The 27,336-nt window shown below is 43.8% G+C and overlaps 1 protein-coding gene across 12 annotated transcripts in view; it reads left to right on the top strand.

The window, feature by feature from the left end:
* Positions 1-996: 996 nt before the first annotated feature.
* The window catches only part of ephb3b (eph receptor B3b), a 61,872-nt gene continuing 35,532 nt past the window's right edge, over positions 997-27,336 (top strand). For all 12 annotated transcript variants that reach the window (XM_074634546.1, XM_074634557.1, XM_074634549.1 and 9 more), the window contains exon 1: positions 997-1,803. In XM_074634546.1, the coding sequence (XP_074490647.1) occupies positions 1,740-1,803 (64 nt within the window). In that variant the 5' untranslated portion in view covers positions 997-1,739. The remainder of the gene's footprint in view (positions 1,804-27,336) is intronic.

The following is a 27,336-nucleotide window of genomic DNA, read 5'->3' on the forward strand; positions in this document are numbered from 1 at the left end:
CAGGAAAAAAAACACTGCCTGCTCCTTTTTTTCCTCGACCAATTGAGTTAAATGTCTCAAACACAAAGGAGCGATTTAAATAACTGTAGTTCTCCAGTATGTTCCGCGTCGCGTCCAGGAAAGTTGCGCAGCTTTTGTTAGAACAGAAAACTTCACAAATCGAAATGAATGGAAACCTTTGATATTTCTCACAAGCATATCATTGAAGTTTTAATCTTAAATTGCACATTTTATTCATCCATATATTTTTTTCGAAACGAAGTTTACAATATAAACGCACTGGATGCGATGATGTCACCGTCATACTTACAGAACATCTCCAAATAACCGATGCGCATTTTTCTTTTTTTTAAATCTGGAGTCTCCATAGTGTCCACCGGAGCTTTTTGTTTTTTCCGAAATGCTTTCATATTTTTTTTAGTTTGAAGAGAAATAGTTATAATGAAAGCAGAAACTTCCTTTTCTTCTCCTCTGCATCGAAACGGAGCGACCCGCAGGGAGGCGCTGTGTGTCCATGTCTGCACACTACAGTACTACATGGAGCTGCTGGGAGGGAGTCCCAGGAAGGCACAGTGACACGCTGCATTTAAATATATAAATAATAATAATAATAGAAAAAAAAAATCACAATTAAGACATTAATTTAAAGCTTGGTTTCCAATATTCAAATGAAGATATAATTCAAAATGTTGCGTAAAAGTATTCCACATATATTCTATTTTTGGTCACAGAAATGTTATAAATCAAATGTCTTGAGAAAAAGAAGATGCTGTCTGAAACAAAGAACTGATCTGATAAAGAAATAAACATGTTGTGAATGCACCCCTTGTTTTAAACAGACAGTGATTTTTGATTTTTGATAATAAATGTGAGACTAAATGATTGTCAAGGTAGACATTTTTTCAATGCAGCTGCTCCAACAGTAACCCCTCCTCCTCCTCTTCCTCCTGGTGCCCCCCTGCCTCTCTCTCTCGCTCTCTCTCTCTCTCTCTCTCTCTCTCTCTGCCTTTATTCCTCCAACCAGCTCACGCTCTTCATTCCAGTGCACGAGCCGAGCGAAGCAGACGGTCCAATCCAGCAAAAAAGCAGCAGCCAAAGCTGATAAATTCGCTCTCAGGGAATAAATAATATCTGATCCATTAACCGCGCGGCTGTTTCTTCTTCACTGCAGGAATACCACTTCTTCTTCTTCTTGATCATCGTGGACGCATGTGAGCGCGCACATGCCCGGCTCTGGACTGTATAATAGGACACCATGGCTCTCTGACACAAGTGCGGCTCTTCTGACAGAGAAACAGAGAAAGTCTTTTGGGGATCTCCTCGCTGTTATTTCGCCTCTTATTGACTAACAACGAATATATTGCTGGGAATTATTCTCCCTGGATGGTGCCCGCGCGGACTGGACTACCTGTTTTCAGCTGAATGCGAGAGGAAGGGACTGCTGGAAGACTTGCTGCCTTTTCTCTGGTTTAATAAGAATAATAAGGTTGGAGATCACTGAAAATCGAGAAGGAGCTGCTGCTATATTCGCACGTTTCGCAGGGTGTTATTTCCTCCCAAACGCTCACCTTTACGCGTTTTGGTGAATGGGGGTAACTCTGGTCCTGGAGGCTTGACACCACTGGGACTATTGGGACTGGGTCTGGGACTGGGACTACTGGGTCTGGGTGCGTGGAGCGTCGGATCACCCTTGTGTTCCCTCTCTCTGGGTCTATTTACATGTCCGACCTGACTGCTTTATGACAATGGATTACTTTCTGCTTTTATGCAGCCTCTTGCTGCCCATGGTGTTTGCCGTTGAAGGTAAGAAATCTCATTTTTCATTTGGTGTTTTTTTGCGTTGCAGGATGCCTAAAGATGATTTTTATTCCGAGCCAGCATACCCCTCTCTCTCAGAGTTTGGGCACCGCAGCGGGTGAGGCTCCTGTATAGTAGTAGTAATAGTCCATACCCAAATTCTTCTTCTTTTTTTTCTTTTCTTTTTTTACCATCACCGAATTAAAAGTAACGTTTCATTTTCTAAGTGGCCATCTGGCTTGTTTTAAGAGATCACTAATGGCATTATTGGCTTTACGCAGCTGAGCGCTGTGTGGTGGCCGGTGCAGCTTTTTCAATACACACAATGTATTGTAATGCGCGTCAAAGGAAAGCTCATCCATTTCAATGGTATAGTTGTGGATTGTGTTTTTTTTTTTGTTAACACCATCTATTGCTGACTGCTGGTGCTTTTCTTCGTCACTTAAAGGAAATTAGCTCCTCACTGTATCTCACCAGGGAGTCAAACCCCCCCACCTCTCTCTCTCCAGACACTTTCCCTCAGGTCGCCTGCGTGTATTTTAGGGCTGTGTGTGTGAGTGTGTGGCCTTTTGACATGTGGACTGGCAGTTTGAGGTCAAAGTATACACTAAAAAAAACATTAATTGTCTATTTGGTTATATGATATATGATCTTTCAAATTAAAAAAAAAACCGCTCCGAAACGCAAAAATGCTATTTAGTAAATAAAGTCAAATTAATTTATCTCTGTATCATTTTTCGTTTCATGTTTTTTTCCTATAAAGTGGAATCGATTGTTTATTTACAGTCGTATTTTTCTAAACAGTTGCTTCCAATAACAAAGCCATCTGTTTTAAGCTGAGTGTTGATGTTTTGCCGTGCGTAAAATCGATGGGAAATTCTAGCTGTCTTGTTTTTTCCTCCCCAGCGAGGTATAGAGCTATAATAGTGCCCCACTCTTCTTCTACTATTCCTTTCTCTATTCCTACATTATGGAATGTCTCACTCTGCTCAGTTTATGGGGGGGGAAACAAGAATAAGGAAGAGTGGAAATAAGGTTGAAAGGGGCCTAAAGCTTGAACTGTGAATGCTGGAGAACAGGCAGGCTGCTGGTGCCAGTAGGAAAGTAGGACAGTGGGCCACACTGGCTCAGTGAACGTCTCTCTCTCTTTCTCTCTCTCGGCTTGTTTCTCGACCTGTCCGCACTATATGTCTTAACATTATTGTCTTCCTTAAAACAAGTCTGTCATGGCTTTAGAAGGACTAGTTATTTCTCAAGGAAACTTTTACTTTTCTTGACAATTTTCTACTTGACGTAAATGCTTAGAAATAAAACGCAGCTATACAGTGCAAAGGCTGCATATATATAAATATATATAACTATATATATATATATGTCCTCCTAAGACCCAGCCCATTGACATTGTCCTCTGTAGTGGACATTTTGTCCACATGCATATCATCTTCTTACTCTTTTGATCTATACTCTATCAACTCCTGGTGTATTGTAAAGAGGACATCATGGGCTTTCCAGTGATATGGCATGTGTGTGTGTGTGTGTTGTTTTTTTAATCAATTTGAATGTATTCTTGGTTTAATATCACTCTACAGCCATAATCTGTTCATTTGTTTAGTCTTTTCACACTGAAAGAGTCCAGTAGTCCACTATACAGTGGACAATACAAATACAGTTTAACAAGCCTAATTTGTTAAGATTTTCTTTTAAAGGAAGGAAATCACAAAAAAAAGTGTGATTAAAAAGTAATTGGAAGACACTTTTTTTAACTCGGTTCCCAGGAGGATATATATATATATATATATATATATACTCATATATATATATATATATATATATATATATATATATATATATATATATAAATAAATATATATATATATATATATACTCATATATATACATATATATATATATATATATATATATATATATAAATAAATATATATATATATAGGAGTTACATATGGAGTGAAACGACTAAAGTGTATACAGACAGCATTGCGCTGAAAGGAAACGTTAATTTATTTCACCCGAAGGTCGAGTTACTTATTCAACATCCACAAAACTAAATAATTAAAAAATTAAGATTATGTTTGCGCACTCTGTCTGCGTTTGATTCAAGTCGATTTCTCAACTTTACTTTTTGAGAACATTTGAAAAAAAACACGATGGTCTGTTACAGTTGGTGCTGAGAAAAGATTACACTTCTTACTTATTGAACTCTTTATACATGCAATGACCATTCTGGCTAAGTAGCTTTTCACGGTGCTGCTTCTTCTGTCAGGACCAGACGTAAAAAGAAAAAAACACACACATGGGTGAAAACAGTGTTAAAAGCTTATCTGATAAGGTTTGTTATTTTATTGGTAGGCTATACCACTAAATAACAGAGCTGACCTGAGGCAGCCTGTGATAAGAGTCCATAAAGATCTTCCATTTGAACCACCAATCACACTTTAATGCTAAATAAAGTACTCGATTAATTACTTTCCCAGGTGGATGTATGGCTTTCATTACAATTTTCCAAAACACCAGCTTCTCTTGAACCAAAAATTATTTTGAAATTGTAGTTCTTTATTTTGCCATGCAGGGACCCCCCCTGGACCGTCCTCTGTGACCCCTGTAGGTCACCACAGGACCTCAGTTGGGAACTTAAAACACATGGCTTGAATGGATGAGTGGATTCTTGTTGTGCACAAGTTGGAGCGATACAGAGGTAGATACAGAGAGAGAGAGAGAGAGAGAGAGAGGAGAAACTGAGAAAGAGAGAGAGAGGTAGAAGTGTTTTCCTGACAATGGTAGCGAGTTGGCTGTGCACAGGCTTGAAGTTGATGTATTTCGTTAGGACAATATATTCCCTGCGTAAGTGATTCCATAAATTGTACCCGACTGACCTGGCTGGGGGTTTACCAAAGCTTTTAATACAGCCGGCTGATTTATGGCCGCTGCTGGGACTTCTTTTTCTGGGATATCTGGCGATTTAGAGAGAAGCAAGAGTCCTGGTGGGGAAAGTTTCCCCCGGCCCAGCCGTGCGTCTCTCTGGGTCCCATCCAGAGATGCATACAGACAAACTCAGAGAAATACTCCTTATAATGAATTCATTTTCTTCTTTTTTCTCCCTCTTTTGTTTGCCCACATCTGCTCCTTAAATCGACATATAATGATTAAACCAAACGCTTTTTAATCTTGTAAATATAGTTTGCTTTTAATTATTTAATTATGAGGCCCATTAAACCCTGAGCACTCAGTGGCTGCAAACACATCAATGCTTAAAAATACAAAATCTGATAGAAATTCAAATGTATATTTAATGTGTTAATTGTCTGAGGATCACGACCTCTTCTTAATTCCACTTCAGTTATTTTCATTAGAAAGTGAAATTATTTATGTTTTGTTTTTTTTGCATGGATCGATGCGACGCTGTATGTGAGGTCAGTTTATTCAGAGGAACCTCAGTGGGTGGAAAAGGCCTTGGCTGTTGAAGTGCAGCTATCAGTGAGCTGAGGAGACAAATTGCGTCGATGACAGTCCTGTGTAGCTCACAGGCGGTGTGGTTACTCCTCGGTGTAAATGACTTGTGATGGAGGGAGGAAAAACGCATAGAAACAGGCACCATAATGATATTCAGGAGGCTACACCCACTTCGATGCTGTTTTATCTGAGTTTATTGTCTTTATACATCCCTGTTGTTGACAGAAGATATATCACTGTGTCTTATTCTATAGACTCTAGCAGCTTGGAGGGAGTTTCAGGTGAACAAACGTCCTCCGGGTCCCAGTTTAAGTGCCACAACTGAATAGGCTTGGAAAAAAAGTTTTTGCGCGTATTTATTATGACAAGAACTTCAGCCCCTTTGTGCCAAAAAACCCAAACCTCTTACGACGACTTCCAGTTGAACAACTCTCCACCTGGAATAATTTTGCAGTCTAAACTAAAGACAAATGGTCTTTTTATGGTGGCAGCTCAGGGTTCCCCCACCATGTGTGTGTGTGTGTGTGTGTTTTCTATTCATGGCGGTGCATTTCGTGGAGTGATTACGCACAAGCAGGACCTTTTGAAGCGCACATGTTTATGTTTTTATGTGGGTGAGATCACACCTCCACAGGAGCTTTCCTGTGCCTGTTTTGCAGTTGGCACATTTTCTCATCAAAACTCTCTCTCCATGATTTATTCTCTTCCTGATCTTTTTTCATTAGCAGAGGACGTCCCATCACCATATCATTATTTTATTATCAATATTATCAGACATTCATTGGCAGTGAAGCAGTGGCAAATCCTAAAAAGTGGTTGTAAAGTATTATTTCCACTTGGAGATCATCAGGAAAAAAATGCCTTTACCAAAAATATGTTAATTTAAGAATAAAAATACAAATAAAAAATAGTCTTGGACGCAGAGAGGGAATGTTTCGTCAGAAAAAATATGCGTAAATTACATTCCCACAAATATAAACGTGCGTAAAATAAAATGTAAGTGAGGTGATTTTACCTTATTTTAAAGGGAATACTAGTAAATGCTCAAATGATGTGTTTTTTCACCTCTAATGACTTTCAAAGAAATATTCTTTGTTTGATATTTGTTCTTTTATATATTTATAAAAAAGCACACAATCTAATGTGGCTCGTTTTATAGGTTTGGGACGAGCTGCGTCTCGCTGAAACTCAATGAACATGACTGATGACGGGAGTAATGGGGCCATTTTGTCCGAAGGCCTTCCTTCATTCACCATGCAGAGGCTTTATTTATAAGAGCGCAGCAGCATCAGTCATGTGTGGCCTGCCTGCACCCGAGCAGGACCCACAGTGAAGCTGCCATGTTACACTTTACTCCTCTACACAACATTCAAAAGCAAATTGACTGAACAAATGTATTTAGGGTCACAATTGAAGTGACAAAGGGAACTGTTAGTGGCTCTGTCATTCAAGGGCCGAGTGGAAACGTGCTGAAGAGGCGTGAAAGGGAATTTGCAAAATAAAAGCAAAGTCATTCTGGCAATTCTACTAATGGATCTATCTATCTATCTATCTATCTATCTATCTATCTATCTATCTATCTATCTTATTTTTTTAAAATAAAAACTGACTAAGATATTATAAGATAAGATATATTCTGGTAGAGATGTAAACAGATTCGTGCGCTTAGACGCACTCACACAACACAGCAGGAGTGTTTAAAGTAGTGTGAATTGATGCGGACTTATTGATCGAGAGGATCAGAGCTGCTCAGCCTTTTAAAACCGCAGAATCAGGTGTGAGGCGGGAGACTGACTAGCTGTCTTCCTGCTGGGAGCAATTACCAATTCATAAGGTTATTTATCAATGCGTCCTCAATCAATTGGCTGGGTGAAGGATGATCTCGCTTCTCATGCAATAGTCACTAATGCACATTGGGCACACAGGGTTTCCAACAATTTTATTATTATTTTATTTTAATAATTTAATAATAAGAATAAGAATAAGAATACTAATAATGATGATTATTATTAGTATTATTACTATTATTATTATTATTATTATTATGACTAAATGCACGTTTATATTATATTTATAATTAATAATAATACCCTATTGTATTATTATTAAAATTGCCTGTAACTAAGAATTTAGACTTAAAAAAATAAAATCAAGTAATTCAATTTATTAGTGGGGGGAATTGTAAATTATTCACACAAATAATACAAAAATAAAATTAAAATCAATATAAATAATAATAATAATAATAATAATGTAAATTATTCCACCGTATTATTATTATTATTATTATTATTGTACAACCTACTATAAAGTGTATCCACATCTATAAATAAATCCGATAAATCATTTTTTGCCTATACATTATCAAACTACCCTTCCTATTGATAGTGCATTTGAATTTCTAATACTCGCTTCAGAGCAAGAAATTGGCACAACAATGTAGATCCATCTCAACATTCACAGATAAGCACTTATTTAAATGAATACAGGAAACCGTGAAAACGTCGTCCATCACCCTCAGCGGTGTCCTGGTGTATTGACCTCGACAGGGAACGCAGCCAGTCGGTAGGTCATACGCTAGGCAGCAGCCATGTTGAACAGATGCACACTGACTTAGGTTCAGATTGGCGTAAGGCGCTCAGGAAGAAGGGGGGAGTGGATGACGACATGTTGGTGAGTCGGGGTGGGATGGTATTGGGGGGGTTAGCTGCGAGGTGGTGGTTGGGATATGGGGCGGATTTGGATCAGAGACCCAGAGAGAAGCAGAGCTGACAGACTTTACAGATGCAACAGGCCTGCGGGAGCGCTCTTGTGCACCGACTGATGGTTCACGGCTCATATGGCGGCGGGGAAAGATTCACCGAGCTGGAATTTCACATGTAGGCAAGCAAACAGCCGTGTCAGGCCTGCTGGGGCCTTCGCACGCCAGGAAGTGGACGAGGCAGGATGACCGCTTGAAAATAGGAACGTTGTGAACTCAGTACTGTGGAGTCTTTATTGAAGACGAGACAAAATCTGACACCGGGGATGTCGTCAAGTCACGTCCGTTTTACTGTATTTGTTCAGGGCTTCATAACGTACTGACAGTTCTCGCTTAGCGTTTGGAGCTCGCAAAACAGGATCGACAGGAACAGAATATAAAACCAGCAGCCAAAATGATACTGTTAGAGAAACATGAGTGCAAGCATATTATTATTACGGTAATACAATATGTTTTGTAGGTTATTAGTGTTAGTTTACAGTCTTTTTCAGCTGATATAAATGTCAACGGCTATGTATATGCAGTATGTGCATAATAGCAAACAACTCTAGGTCACTAATACTCCAAATAGTTTAACAGTCTTTCATATGACATTGTGAAGTGACACCAATTACGTGACATAACTGTGATCACAGTTAGAGAAAAATGTGTTTGAGGTGAATTTAACTTATAACTTGTCTCTGCTGATTCAAGAAGTAAATTTAAAGTACAGCAGATACTGTCGGCTTTATGACAGTTGTATATTTTCCGGATAATTTCCAAATCTGTATGTGCGAATGTATGCGGCTCGCGTGCGTCGTATGCCCGTTTTTCAATATGGAGTTTGTGTGTGCAGTCCATCCTGGCGTCCGACAGAGGGGCCTTGTGGGATCGCAGGTCTTTGACACCCACTGTCGAGAGCGAGCAAAGGAGGGCGAATGTGTCTGGGCCCACTCACTGCACAGACACACTGCTGGTGTCTGGAGTCAGCCGAGCAGAACAAGGGAGACACACACACACACACACACACACACACACACACACAGGGAGTGAAAGGGAGTGAGAGAAAGAGAGATTTTGCACTCACATGGAGAGCAAGATGGGTGGTACATGTAGGGGGTATAGGAGTGTGTGTGTTTGGCAGGTTACAGGGGGATTGTTTGTGTGTGTGTATTGCTGGGGGTTCAGTATGTCATGGTATGCCTTCTACTCTAACTAACGCCCCTGATATACTCCCAAGCAGACGCGTACACAGACAGCTGCGGACACCACGGACGCCTAGTGGTTCTGTCTGTGCTGCTTTCTGGAGTCCGATTGGAGGACGAGTTCCACACATGCGCAGTCGGTGCCCTTGTAGCGTAGTGGCCGGAGGTATGCGATTAATAAGAATTAAGGTTACTTAAAAGCTTTCGCTCAAAGGTTTCGGGCCATTTTCACGCCCCAGTACTACCGAAATGTCTTATTCAGAACCTGTTCCATTTTTTTTGCTATGGGAAAGCACGGCATATGAAAGTTTTATAGTGTGAGTGTGCATGTGCGGATGTGTGATGGGTGTTTCACATTGCTCAGCTGACTCAGACGGGGATGTTCCCCCCTCTCTTTGGTCCTTACTGAACGATATTAACGGCTTTCAAAATACTGATGAAATGTTTGACATAATATTAATGGCCGGCAGAGATGGCGTTTTATAGGTGCTGTCTGCACCGGATGTCCATAAAGTGCAGCTGAAATTACCACGTGTCAAAATGTCCAGATTATAAAGTGAGTTAGGGACCTGCTGTGCTTTCCACCCACGTCCTGTGACCCCTATCCAGAGGGCATGTGGTGGAGGGGGGGGAAGGGAGGTGGGATTTGGAGGCTTTTGAAGGCTAGTCTTGTTCCTTCTCAACAATAGCAGTTTCTAACACAATCAAGCTCCAGGGGTTATCCTTTTCCAGCGGCGAATAAAAATACTCTGAAAGAGGATGTGTATATTTAGAGGGCAACTTTCCACGGCTCGTTGACAAACATAAACATTCGCACAAACAGAGCAGGTCAACAGCACAGTTGGAGACTGGGTCAGAGGTGTTCGCTTGACTTCTTTCTGTCAGCGTGGCCAGCCTGCAGATCAGGGCAGTTATGAGAGGGTGACTTGGGAGCCTGTGACGGCACATTATGCTGCTTGCTACTTGGCGAGCACCGAAGAAGCAGGGATAATCGAAGGAACACGGGGTGGAGTTTGGGGGAGTAGACTTCAGGGCCACCTCCCACCCATTTCTTTACGAGCTACAGACTCTTGTAACAATTTTTTTTTGCCGATGGAGCAGAAAGAGATCTTTGATATTTGGAAAAAAATAGCCATCTGTGTTGAGAGTGGACGCCGCTGTAAAATCGTGTGCCTTGAGGGGGGAGAAAGGCCACATCACCTGGCTTCAGCCGTAGTCGGTCTTGTTAAATATCAGAAGAAAAGAGAGATTGCTTTGTTGAGTTTAACTGTAGCTGGGTGGTTGATGGTGGGGCTATAGCTCCAGGCCTTCAAGAGCAGGAAAACAGCTTTTGCTAATTTTCAAACATCGTAGTGAGTCTATGTGATGATAGGAGCGGCTTCAAGGGAAAAGCTGAGCTCATGAACGATGTGATGGGCTCAAATGTCCGTTGTAATTACCCATAATGCATGTGTGAGGACAAGAGTGTATATTTTACTTGGTAAGGGGTCTATATGTGTGAGTGTTCCTGCACACAGTGTTGCAGATGGCTGTTATTACACCTTATTCCACCCCACTTCTCATCCTCGGTGTCAAAAACACTCGCCACCTGCACTTCATCTACACTTCAAAAGGCCCGCAGGCAAAAGGAAGGCTCCCCCACTTCTATTAAATATTTCTCCCCTTCCTTTTTTTGTCTCCTCGAGAACAGCAGCAGGTTTAACCAGACCCCTGCTCTCTTATCAACAGCGCACCAAATTCACTCTGAACATCTTAAACCCCACTCTCTTCTTCCGCGCAGCTCACACACGGCGAATTCAACAGTGGCAGCGGCGCCAATCACACGTGACCTTTTGTCAAGACATTTACATAATCCCCCATGGTTCCATGCTGCAGCCTCCTGGAGGCACTGCCAGCTGTGAGGAGGAGCATTTATTTAACCTCAGCTCAAGTTGGAATGGCACAGTGACTTTATGTATAAGTGAGTGCAATATTTAGAGGGCAACGGAGAGGAAGGTCAAAAAGCCTATTATTAAGGCGAGCATTTCACGGGGGCAATCTGGCAAATGCGGAGGTGTTGCTTTTGGTCTTTTGTTACTCAGATGGCCTCAACACCTGTCCATTTGGTGGAGCGGTAGGTGGCAGAGGGCTATAAAGTGGTGCGTGTGTGTGAGTGTGACACAGATACACTCGCGATGTGTGTTTTCAGCAGCAGACAGAGGAGGGGAAGCGAGGCCACCCTGTGGGTTCGCCATCAGCTTCAGTCAGTTCACACAGAAAGTCTGTTCTCCAGCAGACTTTTTTTCCTTTTGATGGTAAGATGCAATCAACTGCAACTGGTTGAGCATATTCATTTTTTAAGTTCCATTTGACACATGATTCTTTTCATTATGTCCTCATATAATCTGTTCTTCCTTAATATTGTGTGTTTACGTCACGGAAATTCATTTTAACGCCGCTAATTTCTTTAATGCATTAACACAACTTGTAATTTTATATTCTATCGGGCTCAGTTTTAAAGCTAGAGTGAAGATACTGGCATCCTATAAATCTACAAAACCTAAAGAATCCATTAGTACCAACGACATACTAGGTCTCTTGACCTCTGACCTCAACATATGTGAATGTAAATGGGTTCTATGGGTACCCACGAGTATCCCCTTCACAGACATGCCTATTTTATGATAATCACATGCAATTTGGGGCAAGTCATAGTCAAGTCAGCACACTGACACACTGACAGCTGTTGTTGCCTGTTGGGCTGCAGTTTGCCATGTTATGATTTGAGCATATTGTTTTATGCTGAATGCAGTACCTGTGAGGGTTTCTGGATCAATATTTGTCATTGTTTTTTGTTGCTAATTGATGTCAAATAATAAATATATACATGCATTTGCATAAAGCAAGCATATTTGCCCACTTCCATGTTGATAAGAGGATTCAATACTTGACAAATCTCCCTTTAAGGTACATTTTGAACAAATACAAAATGTGTGATTAATTTGCGATTAATGGTGATTAATCACGGACAATCATGCGATTAATCTCAATTAAATATTTGAGTCGATTGACAGCCCTAACTCATATATATCATGCAATTTAAAATATGTTACAAATATTTAGTGTGCACACGTGACGTGGCGGTTGTTAGCTGTGATTTCAACATGGATTTGACAACGAGTGCTGTGAGAGACTAATTGCAATGAGCCAGATAAAAGCACCGGACAATATAGGCTGACCCCCTCCCTCTGTGCCAAGTCAGGCCATAAACAGCTTCCCTTTCCCCTCTCACACCCTATGGAAATCCCTTCTGACCTCCCAACTCACACACACACGCACACTTAACACACATGAATGGTGACAGTTGCTTAATCTCACAGCCGTACACACACACGCATGCACACATTACCTCCGCCCAATACACATGCACACAAGCCCCCGCCAAGTCTTCACACACGCACCCTTCTTAGGGTCATGCAGAGCCCACATGCACATCCACAGCCACTCGCTCCTCTGCTAATGAATCAATCAGCTGGTTCCATTCATTTCATTGCTGTCAGACCCCATCGATCAGCCCCCTTTCTCCCCGTCCCAACAGAGCAGCAGGGGAGCTCAGAGATCGAGAGGAGAAGAAGGGGCTTGAAACATCCAGGCAGTTCAAAGACTCCTCATTTCTTATCCTTTCTTTGCTTCCCCGAGAAATATGGCGTTTTGATGGTGTGTAGCAGCGGTGTGCACGTGTGTGTGCGAAATGAAAGAGAGAGAAGGGATTAAAGAAAGATCAAGAAGGCAAGACGTCTTCTCCTCGAGTTTAGACATGGCATCTGACCTTCCTTTTACCTTTAGCGAGGCTAGCGTGTTAGCACTGTGGATTCCAACATCACAGGAAGGCCGGATTTCAGCCAGGTGGAAGCTCATTTCGCTTCCAGGGATGCCCCCTTCTTGGCCGTGAGGTATAATAAACCGCCCCGCCTTGCGCTGGCGTTTGAACCTCTACCTTGGCTGAGGTGAGCGATGTGTACAGTGGCGTCCAACTCTCGCCACGCTCTGCTCCACCACCTACCGAGTCAAAGTCAGAAAGGTTATCAGTTATTAAAGCCCCTCAAAGTTGGAGCTATGTGTGTGTGTGTGTGTGTGTGTGTGTGTGAGAAGCCATGCAGAGTGAGAAAGAGAGAGAGGGAGGCGAGAGAGAGAGAGGGAGGGGTTTTCATTTTCAAAAGCCACTTAGTTCTGTTTATTGGCCAGCCAGTTCATTTCAAAAGGTGTTGAGAGAAGCAACTACGCAGGCCAGAGGTTGCAGGGAGCCAAGGTCAATTATGTTACGGAGTGGAGGAGGACAGGTAGGAGGCGGAAGAAGAGGAGGAAGGAGTGTGAGGAGCGGAGGAACAGAGCAGCAGTAGGTCCTGAGATGGTGAGATCCATCTGAGCAGAGAAAGTGTAATCTCCTGACTTGGACGCTTGCCCACCAACCACGTCTCCACTCTCACACCATGCAGCTTCCTCCCAGATACACGACTGTGTCTGGGAAGACTTTCCACTAGTGCCTTTCACTATCCTTTACCCTCATACGTCTCTGTATCTTGCACACACTCACATTGGTCCCAGATGAAAGGTCTCTAGGCTTTTTGATGCAGTCTGGAAGGAATCTGCCAGCGTTTTTTTTTAATGAATCTGACAAGCGAGCCAGTGCAGATCAATGGAAACACTGTGCGACGATTTCAAGATGCAATCTCCGATAGTGTCAGAGCGGTTGAGTCAATGGCAGATGTAACAAAATAATTAGAGTTGAACAAAAGGCAGAGGGTGAAACAGAAGGCGAGCGAGTAAACACAGATTTAATAATATGAGCTGTGATTGCAAGCTTACCAACAGCCGAACATTGGGCTTTTATTACCTGCTCACGGTTAAATTCAAAGCCTCGTTAAACGAGGTTATCAACGGGAACAAAGCGTGGTGTCACTTTTCAACATTTGGTTTCATTTTATAGAGTGGCAATGTTTACCTTTGGCTCACATGGGCATTGATTTATATGGACCAATATATTTTATTGCCATTGTATTAGAGGAAGTCTGGGCTTTTATAACTGCAGTGGTGGTTAATCAGGTACCACCAACTTCAAGGGGCCTGTATGTTTTGTGCCAGCCAGACAGCTTGGCGCTCCGGCCTGCCAAAGAGGAAGAACCCAAAGGTTAAAGGCTTTCGACCAAAAAAAAGGTGCATTAAGCAATACCCTCTACAGACAAAGCCTCCTTTTATGTGCTGTTTACCTTCCCTTTCTTCACCTCCCTGTCACTCTCATTGGCCTCGTCTCTTTTCCCAGCCTCGCTCTCAGTCTATGATCCTCCGCCCCGTCTCTTTAACTGTCATTCCCGCCCTTTGTTCTTCCATCCCATCCTTTTTGTCCGCCGTTCTGCCCTCTGCCCCTCTTCACTTCCCTCTTCTGTGACCGCAGCTTATCACAGTTACAGTAAGGTCCTAATTGCGGTATTATTTTCCTTTCCCTGTTATCTCACGCCCCTTTGTGATATCAAACTCCCAACACTGACAGTAAGCAGCCGGGAGACAGATGCTATTTACTGCCCAGAGACCCTTTCTTGTTGCCTCCTACTTGATAAGGTCTTGACTGTCAAGAGGACTTCCCCTATTGTGTATGGAGGGAGACAGTCTGCAGTTGAAAGGCATTGCAAATTCACGTCATCTCCTCTCGTTCCACTGACCGAAATTGTTTCCCTGACATGACAGGTCTGACAGGCACTTTTCTTTCAACATGTCGCCCTCGGCTTTTTCCCACAAAACATGCTCCTTGCCTGTCAGCTTGGACAATAAAAAAAGATTAGCGAAGCAAAGGAACGGCTACAAAAAAGACAGACAAGAGTGCCTCAGTGGGCTGTAATGCAATATGCTGCTTTAGGTGGGTGAGTAGAGGGTGTCTAAGTGGGAGTCGTGTGAGGTGTCTGGGTTTTAAATACCTCAGCCAAACAGCTTAGAGTGTGAAAACAATCGGCAGAGACATGAAAGCGAGAGCGAGAACACACACTGGGGTCAGATAACCTCTGGGCAGATGGGGATGAGTGAGATGGAGAGAAAGGTTGTGTGTGTGTGTGTGTGTGGGGGGGTTGTGATGTTTATGCCACTAGTGTCAGGAACGGGATACAAGAGCATTACCCCCTGTGCCACTTTTGGCCTCTGTAAATCCCCAGGGGTGCAGGAGCTAAAACGGTGGTGATGATTAGAGATTCAATTTGGCTCGCCATCAATCAATGCCACCAAGATCGACAGGATCGCTGCCGATAGCCCACCCTTGCAACCAGATTGGGTTGGTGCCTCTTGGGATTCACGCCCTTTTTTCACGCTTTGTTAATTAAGCGACCAAGCTGCCCCCGCACTTACTTATTTATGAATCTTGGCTTCGACCGGTGCTGGAGACCACTTGGTCTCCCCTAATTAGTCCCTCACTAATGGCCCTGCTTTCCAGACAATCCATACAATCTCAATCCAGACCACTGACTCCCCCCATTCTGTCAATGCCCACACACGGACCCATAACACCCATATATGACCTTGACGTTACACAATCCACTGGTGTTGTCTGGTGTTGTGTTTCCGTGGTACTGGATAAAGTGCCCCACATGGGATAATGAGGCAACACTTAAAAAAAAATCAATTTCCATCTCCGTCTGTCTAAGTAATTTCTCACCTGTTCATTAACCCAAGAATAGAGCAGCCCGGATGCGTTGAGCCTCGGCAGTCATTAGATGGGGAAGAGAACCAGAAGGAGCAGAACGGGAGGCTTCATGTTGGTGAAATATTAACGTTCTCCCAGAGCAGCGAGGGCTTTGCAGTTTTAACTCCGCTGTGATTTATTGATATCGTCTGTTAAACAGGGACAGGAAAAACAACAGATGCATACTGTTGACTACAACACCTTTTTGAGTGAAGTGCGCCAGTAGCATGACATCATTACTATAACTTATAATCACTGTAACTACCAATCAGTTCTGCAAACACCCTGCCCAAAAGCCTTTTTCCCTTCCTTCCAATGAAGTCACCGTTCAGGGTCAGTGAGCCCATCCGCTGTGGCCTTGTGTGGTGCGGTTTGGATCCCATAAACACTGGTCCCGACTCAGAGTCAGATTTACTGGCCAGCGGCCCTGCGTGGAGATTCATTTGTATTCTACCCGCTTTGGCTGGTTCAGGGTCAGGACGATGACTAATCAGGTCAGTGCTGATCCACACCCTGCGGTTGGAGCGTTACCAAACCCACCTAGCTAACACGGACCACCAAGAGGTCTGGCTCGTGTATATTTGTGTGTCCAAAGGTAGATGGAACACATACATGAGCTGCATGGAAACATACTGATATTTTTGGCGCATCTCATTTCCCGTGTCCCCAGTCGCCGGGGAGGAAAGCAAACTTGCACCTCGTTGTTGTGTATTCCCTTCAGATTGTATCGCCACGGGCCACAACAGAAGTGAACCCAGCTGAACACTTGTGCTAATGGGCGAGCTTAGGCATAAACATTGGGGTTGTTATTTTTTAACTAGCTAAGTTGGCCAGAGGCTGTGTTATAAGGATCACAATGAGGCAGGTGGGTAGGTGGGGAAACTTTTGGGCGAGTTGTGAAGAAAGTTAACTATTGCCTCTCTTGGCCAACCCGGCTGCCAAACACCATTAATGTAGTTTGTGTTTACCTGGATGTGCACATAGATGTGCGTTGAAAACACATGTTGAGCCCATGATTGTAGCTTTTTCAGTCTGGCATAATTTATCCCATCAGCCTCTCTGGTAATCACATTATCCAGATAATATTATTTCAAAACTGAGTGGGCTGTCAAAACAGCAAAGGTTAATGTATACACTGACTATTGACTGTCCATAGAACTTGACCTTTTTAACCAATGACCCCTGCAAATATATGGACACAATCCCTGTCCCTTTAATCTACTTACCATCTTCCCCTTCTGTTTATATAAATAGCATTTTTAATTTATTTCCTTTCTGTCTCCCGAGCCACCAGACCCCACATTTGGTTTTCTAGGATGTTTGGCACACCACAATACTTACATATGCACACACACATACACACCCACAGCCGCACACAGCTGCTGGTGTCTGCCGGTGATAATGTGGCACCTCCAGAATACTTCTGTGGTCCTGTTGCAATTCCCCGATGACCTTCTGTGTCCTTGCACAAACACACACACATGCACGCACACACGCACACACACTTACACACACTCACGCTCACACTCACAGATGCACAACCAATCAAGATGGAAATCCATGTTTTAGATCCAGGAAAATGTGTGTGTATGTATGTGCGCAAACATGTGTGTCAGCACATAAATCAATGGGTGCCTGGCGGCCTTGTGGCTACAGCTACTGTGTGTGTGTGCGTGTGTGTGTGTGTGTGTGTGTGTGTAGGTAGTGGCGGTGTGGGGGTTATTGGTGACACCCCGCTCCCTCCTAACTGCCAGCTTTAGTTACACATCAATGAAGGGTGAATAATACATTATCTAGGGTAGCCTATATTCCTCCTACGTCTCCCAAGAGAACGGCAGAGGGATGGAGAGGTAGACTGAAGGCAAAATGAGAAATATCTACGCTATATATCTTCCATAGAGGAAAAACAAGCTAGATATTTAACCCAGAGCTCCCCAATTCCTCCCAAACCTCATTTGTCATCCACATCATTCAGACATGCCATGAGACTTCAACCTTCCTCACTTCCTGTTTAGATAGCGTCCCTCTCCTCCTCCCCTGTCCTGATGTACGGCCGGCCTCTGTCTCTTAGATTTATGCTGCGGTTTAGGTGCTTTAAGGACAACAGGACACCTTCTGATGAAAGAGGAGTCCAGGCATAAACTGGACCTGCTGGAGTGTGTGAGGGTCCTTGAGCGCGGATCGGTGATGCAAGCGGTTCTGTAATCATGGCGCGATTATTTAGACATCCATCTTACTAGGACGATGACAGGACGAGTTCCTGTTTGTGTGTTAGAGAAAGTGTGAAGCCTCTGCATTTTGGGACTTGCGTCCTTGCCACTCTGTGCATGTATGTGTGTCTGCGTGTGCGTGCTGCTAACCGCTGAATGATTTATTCCTTCTTTCTCTGGCATTGCTGTCTGGGGCCCTCTGTGTGTCATGCCAATGCACAGAGGTCTTTATGTAATTGAAGTGGGCCTCTGAAAGCCCCCCGCCATATGGACCCCAGCAGCCGTGTATGTCTGTTCGTCCGTCCGTCAATTTCTTTTTAAGTGCCCAGAGCCCGGATTCTATGCCGTGGCTATCTATCGAGTGGTTTCTCCATAGGTTAAATACATTAATAAGTAATAAGGTGTGGGACCTCACCAATCCCTGACCATGATATTGACCAGATAATGCTGAGCTGGGCTGAGAACAGGTAGAGTGTGGATGCCACAGACTCTAACTTCCCCTCTCATTGTCATCCCCATTTTTATTTACATCCCAAATATTCTACATCCACTTTCTTTTTTATATAAAGGTACACTGGATTTGACTGTTATCAGGCCATTAAACAGGCGTTTTCAGTCGCTGTAAGCACCATAAATGTGGGTCATTAGGGGCCTACTGTGCCTACTACATTGTAAAAACGTAACGAAACCTAAAAGCAATAGGTTCTAACATAAAACTGAATGAAACGTCACATTTTGAACACAAACAAAAAGGCTTATTTAGGTTTAGGCAACACAAACAGTTAGGTTTGGGCAATAAAACTACAACTTCTTTAGGTTTAGAAAAAAAAAAAAAAAACAGTTCACCATGTGAATAGATGATAAAACCTACTAGTGGGTGTAGTAGGCCCCTATTGACCCACATTTATGGGACTTTCAGTGACTGATAACGCCTATTTACAGTCTAATCGGCTGAAAGGTGGTATATAAAGAGTAATAACTACCAAATACCATTACGCTCTTTAACTCCCTTGATTTGTTTTTAAGAGTAAATATGAGCATACAAACCAAAACAATCCTTCGTCACATTGAGATCATGTCGTTGAAATCCTAGAACTAGAATAACGTTTTATATTGCTATAATGAAATATAAATGTAGTTATTGTTTTGCATCATAAACTTAATCACTCTGGGTGCTTTAAAGTTATACAGCCAGGTTTCTGGAATCTGTGTGGTACAAAATGCAACGTGTATTTTGTAGGTTGGAGGTTGCCAATCTTCACAGCAGCGATTTTGTTAATTAGGGCAATTATTCCAATGCCTTAAATAAACATAGTGCTTTAATAATTTATTAATACAATACAACAACTTGTTCTCCTTCTCCTCTACTCTTATTTATTTCCTTCGAATTGCATCATGCCTCTAGAGTCCCATGAAGGTTGTGTTGCATCTGTTGTCAGAATGCTGTGGCGGATGTTTGCATTTTCTCACTTGCAAACTAGAAAGTGGAGCTTATTCCACAGTGCTGCTGCACTTACAAGACGCCACTTTGCAGGTAATTTAAATGGCTAAAATGTAAATGTAATGTATGTAAGGTCGAGCAGATATTGGCACTGACATGACCATGCTCTAAGCTTTTTATGGATCTCTTTCTCTCCTGGCTGGCTCATTACTGGTGCTTTTAGCCGCTAAAGAGGCGAAGTCCATTTGCACAGAGGAGGTCTAACGAGTCAAGTTATTACAGCAGCCAAGTGTGAGATTAATTAACTCAGTGGCGATTAAGAATGCGGGTCCGACGAGAATCTCGGCGGCGGGGGGAGGGGAGAGACGCACAGATAGCGTGAGAGAGAGCTTCCACTCCGACACAGATCAACGTGATTAATCTCCCCCCAGCCCATTTGTGGGTATGTGGCATCGAAAAAACAAAATAGCCATAAATAATAATGATCTCGGCCCTGCACCTCTTACTTTAAGTTAATGATGCCAAATAACAAACAAACTAATTAATCTGCCTCCGCCCGCTGCTGCAGAATTGAAATAAAAGCCCGGTCCCCAAAATAAATCTATAAACCCTTTTTGGTAATCAATCCGCAGCTGTTTGTCATCATAGACCATTAACCGTTGTGCGGAGAGTGAAAAAAGAAATGACGTCGTATCCAGCTATCTCATGCAAGAGAGCAACGCTGCTGCCAAGGTTTTGAGGCATGGAAACTAGTTCACTCCAAAGCTGGTTTGTTAAAACAGCCAGCACAGCCAACACACACCTGGGTATAGGAGCAAATGATAGAGAAGAATGGGAGTGGTAGTGAAGGAGAGACTCCGTCATAATAGAGACAGAACAACAGGAAGGAAGAAAGGATTAGTGAGCCAAAGAGAAATGACAAATACCAGACGACCTGCCCAGTTTACCTTGCCCAGTGTTTTATATAAACAGCATCTGGTGTGCGTGAGTGCATCCTGGCCACTGTTCCCCTTCCTGTTTGTATTTGTAATGTCGCATGCTACATTTTATTGTTTTACATAAAGCGCCGCTCCTCTTTCCAAAGAGAGATATCTGTGCTTCTATTATGTCTTTGTGTATGTGGATTTGCATGGCTCTAACAGAAAGGGTGTGTGCGTGCGACGGTGTCTCAGTCACACAGGCCCGCAGAGCCCTGACCTGGCGGGCTGCATTCCTGACTTTAACTGCCCTAACCTCCCTTTTGTTCTCTGCGTATTTGACCTGACTGGCTAATGACTGGGGCAAGCAGGTAAACTGTAACAAGCCCTCTGTCTTCTTAACAAGCTGATGTGTGAAGCATCAGTCTGCCCGCAGGGTCTGCTCGCCACCTGGTCCTCCTTATCCTTCCTTTTGAAACGATAGGACAGGGGAGTGGGGGTGCGATGATGTGCGTGTGTGACGGCGGTGGGGGTAGAGAATAATTACTCATCTGCTAAAATTCCCCATATGCCATTTCCACTCCCTTTCCTTTTTTTTCCCACCCTTTTTTTTCCTCCCTCACAGGTAAATGAGGGCATACCTGGGAAATTAACATGACTGGCGGTGATAATTGACTTGATAATTACCCTGCAACATCTTCATAAATCATGAGCGGCTGCTCGATGAGCCAAAAGACGGCTTTTAGTGCGTCTAGCCGGAATCCACGCTAATAGGGTAGTCCCTGGCTCCTATTTTGGTTCTGTTTTCTGTTTATCCAGTCTGTGCAAGTTTTCCGAGGAGAAGCAGAAAAGAAACAAGCGAACCTCAAAGGCTTTTGGTCTCTTACCACCGCAGTATTTTTTAAACTGTTTTAAAGTAATTGGAAGCCGCTGGCATGCGGAAAATGCGGACCGCATCGGGGCTTTGCCCCTCGATGCAGACGCACGGGCAGCTGTTCCGGGTGGAACAGGAAGTAGCCATCTTTAATTAGAGTCAACGCGATCATTACATGCTGCACACTGGAAGTGCATTGTAAGGTGATCTGATATGTTGGCAGATGACTGTATTAGGAGAGACTGTATTAAGAGAAACAATGGCAGAGGGAGAGAGGGAGGGAGGGAGAGAGAGTTAGAGAGAGAGAGAGGGCATGTGTTTGTGAGAGCGACTCAGTGGCTATTGAAACAGAATGGCAAAGCTGGGTGCTAAGCCCTTTTCTTGTGGTGCTCAGCCATTCAAAAAGCCACGGCTTTTATTCAATGCCCGGTTCCAGCTCTTTCTAGGCTACACCCCCAGTGTACAAACAGGATTTGTGTGTGTGTGTGTGTGTGTGTGTCTGTGTGAACCTTAATAACATGTCTCATTTTCTATTTGTACATGTGTTGATGTTATTATAGTTTAAATAATGTATTATGCGTAATGTGTGTATGCATTAGCATTATGTAAGTGTACAGTATGGGTTTGCGTTCCCATGTGATTGAGTTCTGTTTGTTGAGTCAGACGTTGCTCAAACCTGCTATTAGAGCTGTGAGGTAACTGCTCGCACACAATCCGGCGACTGCACATGCAGCACAATAGCCTGCCTCCTATTGAACAACAGTGTGTGTGTGTGTGTGTGTGTGTGTGTGTGTGTGTGTGTGTGTGTGTTTACGCCTCTGAGACACTCTGATAATTACCAGCTTCCACACAAACAAGCAAATACTCATTCATTCACACAGGTGAGTGTGTGAGTGTACACACACACACACACACACACCCACATACACCGCTGAAATGTCGCCATTGGAATTCACACATTACTCCCCGAGGACGAGTTGCTGCGATCACATTTTCATACGTTTGGTCCGAGAATCTGTGCTGTTATCTTCGACGCAGTCTGCTGCTAGCAGAGCCATCGAGCTGTTATGAATGGACACCCTGGTTGGCACAGGGGCAGCGGAGGAGAGGAGAGGAGAGAAGAGTAGAGGAGAGGAGAGGAGAGGAGAGGAGAGGAGAGGAAAGGAGAGGAGAGGAGAGGAGAGGAGAGGAGAGGAGAGGAGAAAAGGACTAGAGAGGAGAGGAGAGGAGAAAGAAAAGGACTAGACAGGAGAAGAGCAGCAGTGAAGTAGAAGATGGTTCCCTGGGCTGCGGGAAAGCAATGAGCAAAAACAGTTCCCATCAGGCTGCATGTTAAACACAGACACTTCAGGCAGACACAAACATACGCAGGACAGTGCAGACGTCTACACGCACACACACACACACACACACACGCACACACACGTATGTGCACGCGCGCGCACACACACACACGCAGACACACAGTCTCTGAAGGCCGCTGCACATGTCAGCATGCCAAAAACACAGTGGCAATGAAAGAAGCAGTGGCTGTGGGGAATACAAGAGAGCGCGTACCGGCTCTCCATCCTCTCCTCTCCCTCCTTTTCTCTCCTCTGTGTTCTCTCCTCACCCCCTCTTTTGTTACCTTACTGGCCCCCTTTGCCTTTCATTCCCATCTCTTTCTCTGCTTTGCTCCCTCTGTGAATATCTCTTCTTTTCTTTTTGCACTCCCATCTCTTGCTCCCCCTTCTTCTCCCCCTGCTTTTTCCTCTCTTTCCCTTTCTGCTTTCGCTGAAATCTACAGAGACTTACAAGCAACGCTGGTTTAAACGAGTCTGCACTGACTGACTTTTTTTTTTATCACAAGCAGCCACACCCAAAGCTGGGAATCTCTCTCCCTCTTTCCTTTTTCTCTCTTTTCCGCTCGCCTCTCCCTTACTTATCTCGACAAATAAAACCCATATTCAATAGTTCTTTCCTTTGTGCCGTGGCTCTATTAGGCTGAGAAGTAATGCATTGAAAAGGACTGTTGGCACACATCCTATTATTGTTTTCACACGGTTCATTCCTCATTCATTGCTTTTTGGATGTGGTGATCCAACATTTGAATTTTACTGCAGAATCACTGAGCAGATAGAGGTTCATTTTCTCCTTCAAGGACATTTTAACAGTCTATTAATGGACATGCACTGACCTTGGTGATCAAACTGTGATGTGCGTGGTCTCCGTAAACCACAAGGCCACTCTCCAAAGAAGTCTTTGCTAGGAAGGTAAAGTATGAGGGCAGGTTGTTGGCAGCCAAACCCCCATTGGCAGACTTGATATGCTAAATGTGACTTTGACGGGGTTAGCGAGTCCTGACACTCACCTGTCACGATGTTAGCCTGCACCACTAATACCCAAAATCCCTCAGAGAGGCAGAGGCGCCAGGTGAATTTCTGCTCACAGACAGACACACGCGCTCAGACTAACATAAAGCTGCCTTCCTTGAATGAAGACAGAAAGAAAAATAGGATACGTAGATAAGTAGTTGCTTGATTTTATATACGCAAATTCGTAAGTATGGACGCCTGCCTTTGATTCAATTGAATGCTAGCATTTAAATGAGATTGTTGAGTAAGAATGAAGCTCATTTCACGACTAATTAAATCATAATCTATCTTCCCGCTCTTCTCGTTTGACCTTTGAGGCACTTCATATTTATTAGCGTCCTCTGCACCACCTCGCGTGATCCTTATCAGGGCCGCGAGCGACGGCGTGCCGTTTGTTCATTAGCCGTATCCACTGAGGAGTCATCAGAGCGGTCCGCAGGTTCGGCCAGACAAAGCAGCCAATCAAAGAATATCGGCAGCGCTTTATCTCGTCGAGTAAATTACTCCACCGCCCCCCCTTTTATGTCTCTCGCTTTGTACATGAACATATAATGAGGGAGTTGTTGAACATCAGTAACACGCTTTAAGTAAATGCCAAAGTACACGGAACATGAGATGGATGGATAAAGAGGCATGTTTTAGGGAGATGTGAAAGAATATTTTCCGTCATGCTGGCTGTGTTGTTGCCGGTTGCATTAAAATAAGGATAGGAAATTCAGGTGATGGTCTTTGCATAAACAGTCTGCGAGATAACAGAGAATTCAGTATTTTTGCTCTCTGAACCCCCGCTAACAAATAGCGCATAGTATATTTTATACATAGGTGTGGTTGAAAGCGAGGTCATGGCGGCGCAGATGTAAGGAGGTAAGGCGTGTTGTCGGCTTGTTATCTCGGTATGTGTCCAATAAGTCTTTTTATAGAAGTTTGAAATGTGCACCTACGTGCGTTCATGTGTATGTGTGTGATGTATTTGCCTTTCATCTGTGTGGCAGACTAGTAAATCAATCAGAGCTGGTTGAGGTTGCAGTTATTGTGTTTTAAATATGAATTGTATTCCTGGTATTGCACCCCCTCCCCACCCAACCACAGGGAGCGTGAGGTGAGACGGAATGAAATCAACAGCCGTAGTGACACACGCACACTCTATCAAACACACACTGATAGGCAGCCAAATGACTCTTGTCTCGCTTCTCTTCTCGCTCTGACTAATGCAAACATGCACACGCGCACAGATACCCACAAAACTTGACTGGGAGATCCGAATTTCCATATGCAGATCACTCGAGGCAAAAGAGAACCTGCTCTTCGCTCGCTTGTTTGCATTTTTTCAGACGCGCTTGGCTGAGTCATTCGCCAAGAAATCAGATCATGGCATCTAGGCGTCTCACGCACTGCACGAGTCACCCTGCGCCTGGATTCAGTAATGTAATTCATGACTGGAGTGTTATATTTAAACACTGTTCACTGTCAGCATTCGATGAAAGTTATTGGAGGAAAAAAAAAAAGCCAGACTGAATTATGAAATGTTGTAAAACATAGAGAGAGAGAGAGAGAGAGAGAGAGAGAGAGGGGGGTGGAGAATTTCCAGGAAGGGTTGTGAATGACAAATCGCTTCATTTATAGTAAAGGTTGAGGCAATAGTTTCCCTGTTAGGTGATGTAAACATCCCGTGTCCCTACAGAAATCTGGTTCTGTGCCCGTTTCCTGCTGGTGGTTAAACACAGGCAGACCTGATGCCCTTAACATAAGCATTCGCAAATTAGGAACATGCCTTTCCAACATGAAACGTAAGCGGTGAATGTGACATCAAACCTTTTAAAAGCAATGCTACAACGAAGCGATACTTGGTCGATTATTACTCACGTCTTACGGAAAAACACAAAAGGGAAGAGGTGCTTGTTTACTGTAATTGTAGGAGTTATGTTTCCATTTCACATGATGTCAGCATCAAATATGCGGCCCCATGCTTGGTTCCCAGTGAGAGGTGACTTTAAGCACCGGCAGCCCTAATTATCTTCATGTGACAAGGCCAAACATCTCAGCAGGGTCTGGGATGACTCCTTCAGAGGAGGAATGAATCCCAGTAAACTTGACGTCACGCAGGGAAGTACGGTGGTTAGGTCTTCTCAGACAAAAGGCCAAGAACTCTGTTATTAAGTCACCATAGTCTGCATCAGCAGTTTTGCAGAAGCAGCACACACACATATGTGAAGACTGCTGCCGAGTACGTGTTGAGTAAAGGAGCAGGCAGAGACACAAAGATAAATGTGGAATGCTATGGAACGGTGAACAAAAGGCTTTCGCAATTCCCTTCTGAGAGCAAAATGTTAAGTGCAGCTCTCACAGTATGGGAAATGAAGCGGTAACTGAAAGGTTGCAGGTTCAAAGCTATCGCTCAAGGATTCGGCTGAGAACGCCACGTCAGTCAGCTGGATCTTGGGCAATCTGTCGTGCCGTTCCGACATCGCCGCTTTCATCTAAAAGCAAACAACGACAAAAAAATGTGCTGATTAGATCCAGGTACACTAAAAAGGAGCAAAGATGGCACTCCTGATGAAATGCAGACACTCACACTATCGAGGTTTCCCATTGAACCTTTCCAGAATTGGATTTTTGGAGGTAATCTAAAGTGCTTGTGTCAGAGAGCAAGTAGCCAATAAAACAAGTGCTAATGCTCCCCCCCCACCCCGACCGTGAATGTGTGTGTTTGTGTTATGTTGTCAGTACTGTTGAGGAAGGGGCTGTGACTTGTTCAATAGCAACAGAACACAGAGCCATTCAATGAAACCCACGGGACAATGCACACAGCTGTGAACGCCGGGTCTCGGCAGGGTGAGAGGTTGGGTGGTTAACTAGGAAGTTGGGGAATAGAAGGGAGAGAATGTGCACGTTCACACCAAGTCCCCAAGAAGAGCGACGGTCGTTGATCCCAATTTCCCTAGAGACCAAACGGCGGTAAATTTCCGAAGATCTAGGGTACTTCTCCAGTCGGAAGTCAAGCCATTTTGGCATCATGCGCTGAGCAACTATCTAACGTATCCAGTTCTCTTAATACATCCATGGTCCACACGCACAAAAAGGAGTTTGGGGGGAGCTGTAGTTTGTGAGACTTCACCTTTTAGACACTAAGTGAAAAATAAGTTGAATTCCGAAGTGGCAAACATTAGAGCGACTAATCCTGAGAGGAACAAAGGGTAAAAGCCACAGCGACAAAGCGGAAGCTCCAGTTTCAACCACCATCGATGACTCAAAGCAGGCACACGTATGATCGCTCATAGCGTCTTCGAAAAGGCCGAACATGTGCACACGTGTGCACGCAGAGCATTCACACACACACACACGTGGAGGCACACCTGGTTTTGTAGACAGCTGCCCTTAGGGCTACCTGTTCGTCAGATCCTCTGTGCTTTGTAATCAGGGGAGTTAGTGAGAGAAGAGGATAGGGAGGGGTAGATGAGAGAAAGACGGGGAATGAGCGAGAGAAAGAAGAAGAAAAAAAGGGAGGGGGTGAAGACAAAGAGGCCCGGTCCATCGACGGCAGTACAGGAACTAGACTAGACTTCAGGAGCCCTTGAAAAAAGGCAATGCGCTCCTCAGTTATTGCATATATAAACATATATGAACTTT

The sequence above is a fragment of the Sebastes fasciatus genome, chromosome 5, assembly GCF_043250625.1.
Source record: "Sebastes fasciatus isolate fSebFas1 chromosome 5, fSebFas1.pri, whole genome shotgun sequence".
In the NCBI taxonomy this organism is placed as follows: Eukaryota; Metazoa; Chordata; class Actinopteri; order Perciformes; family Sebastidae; genus Sebastes; species Sebastes fasciatus.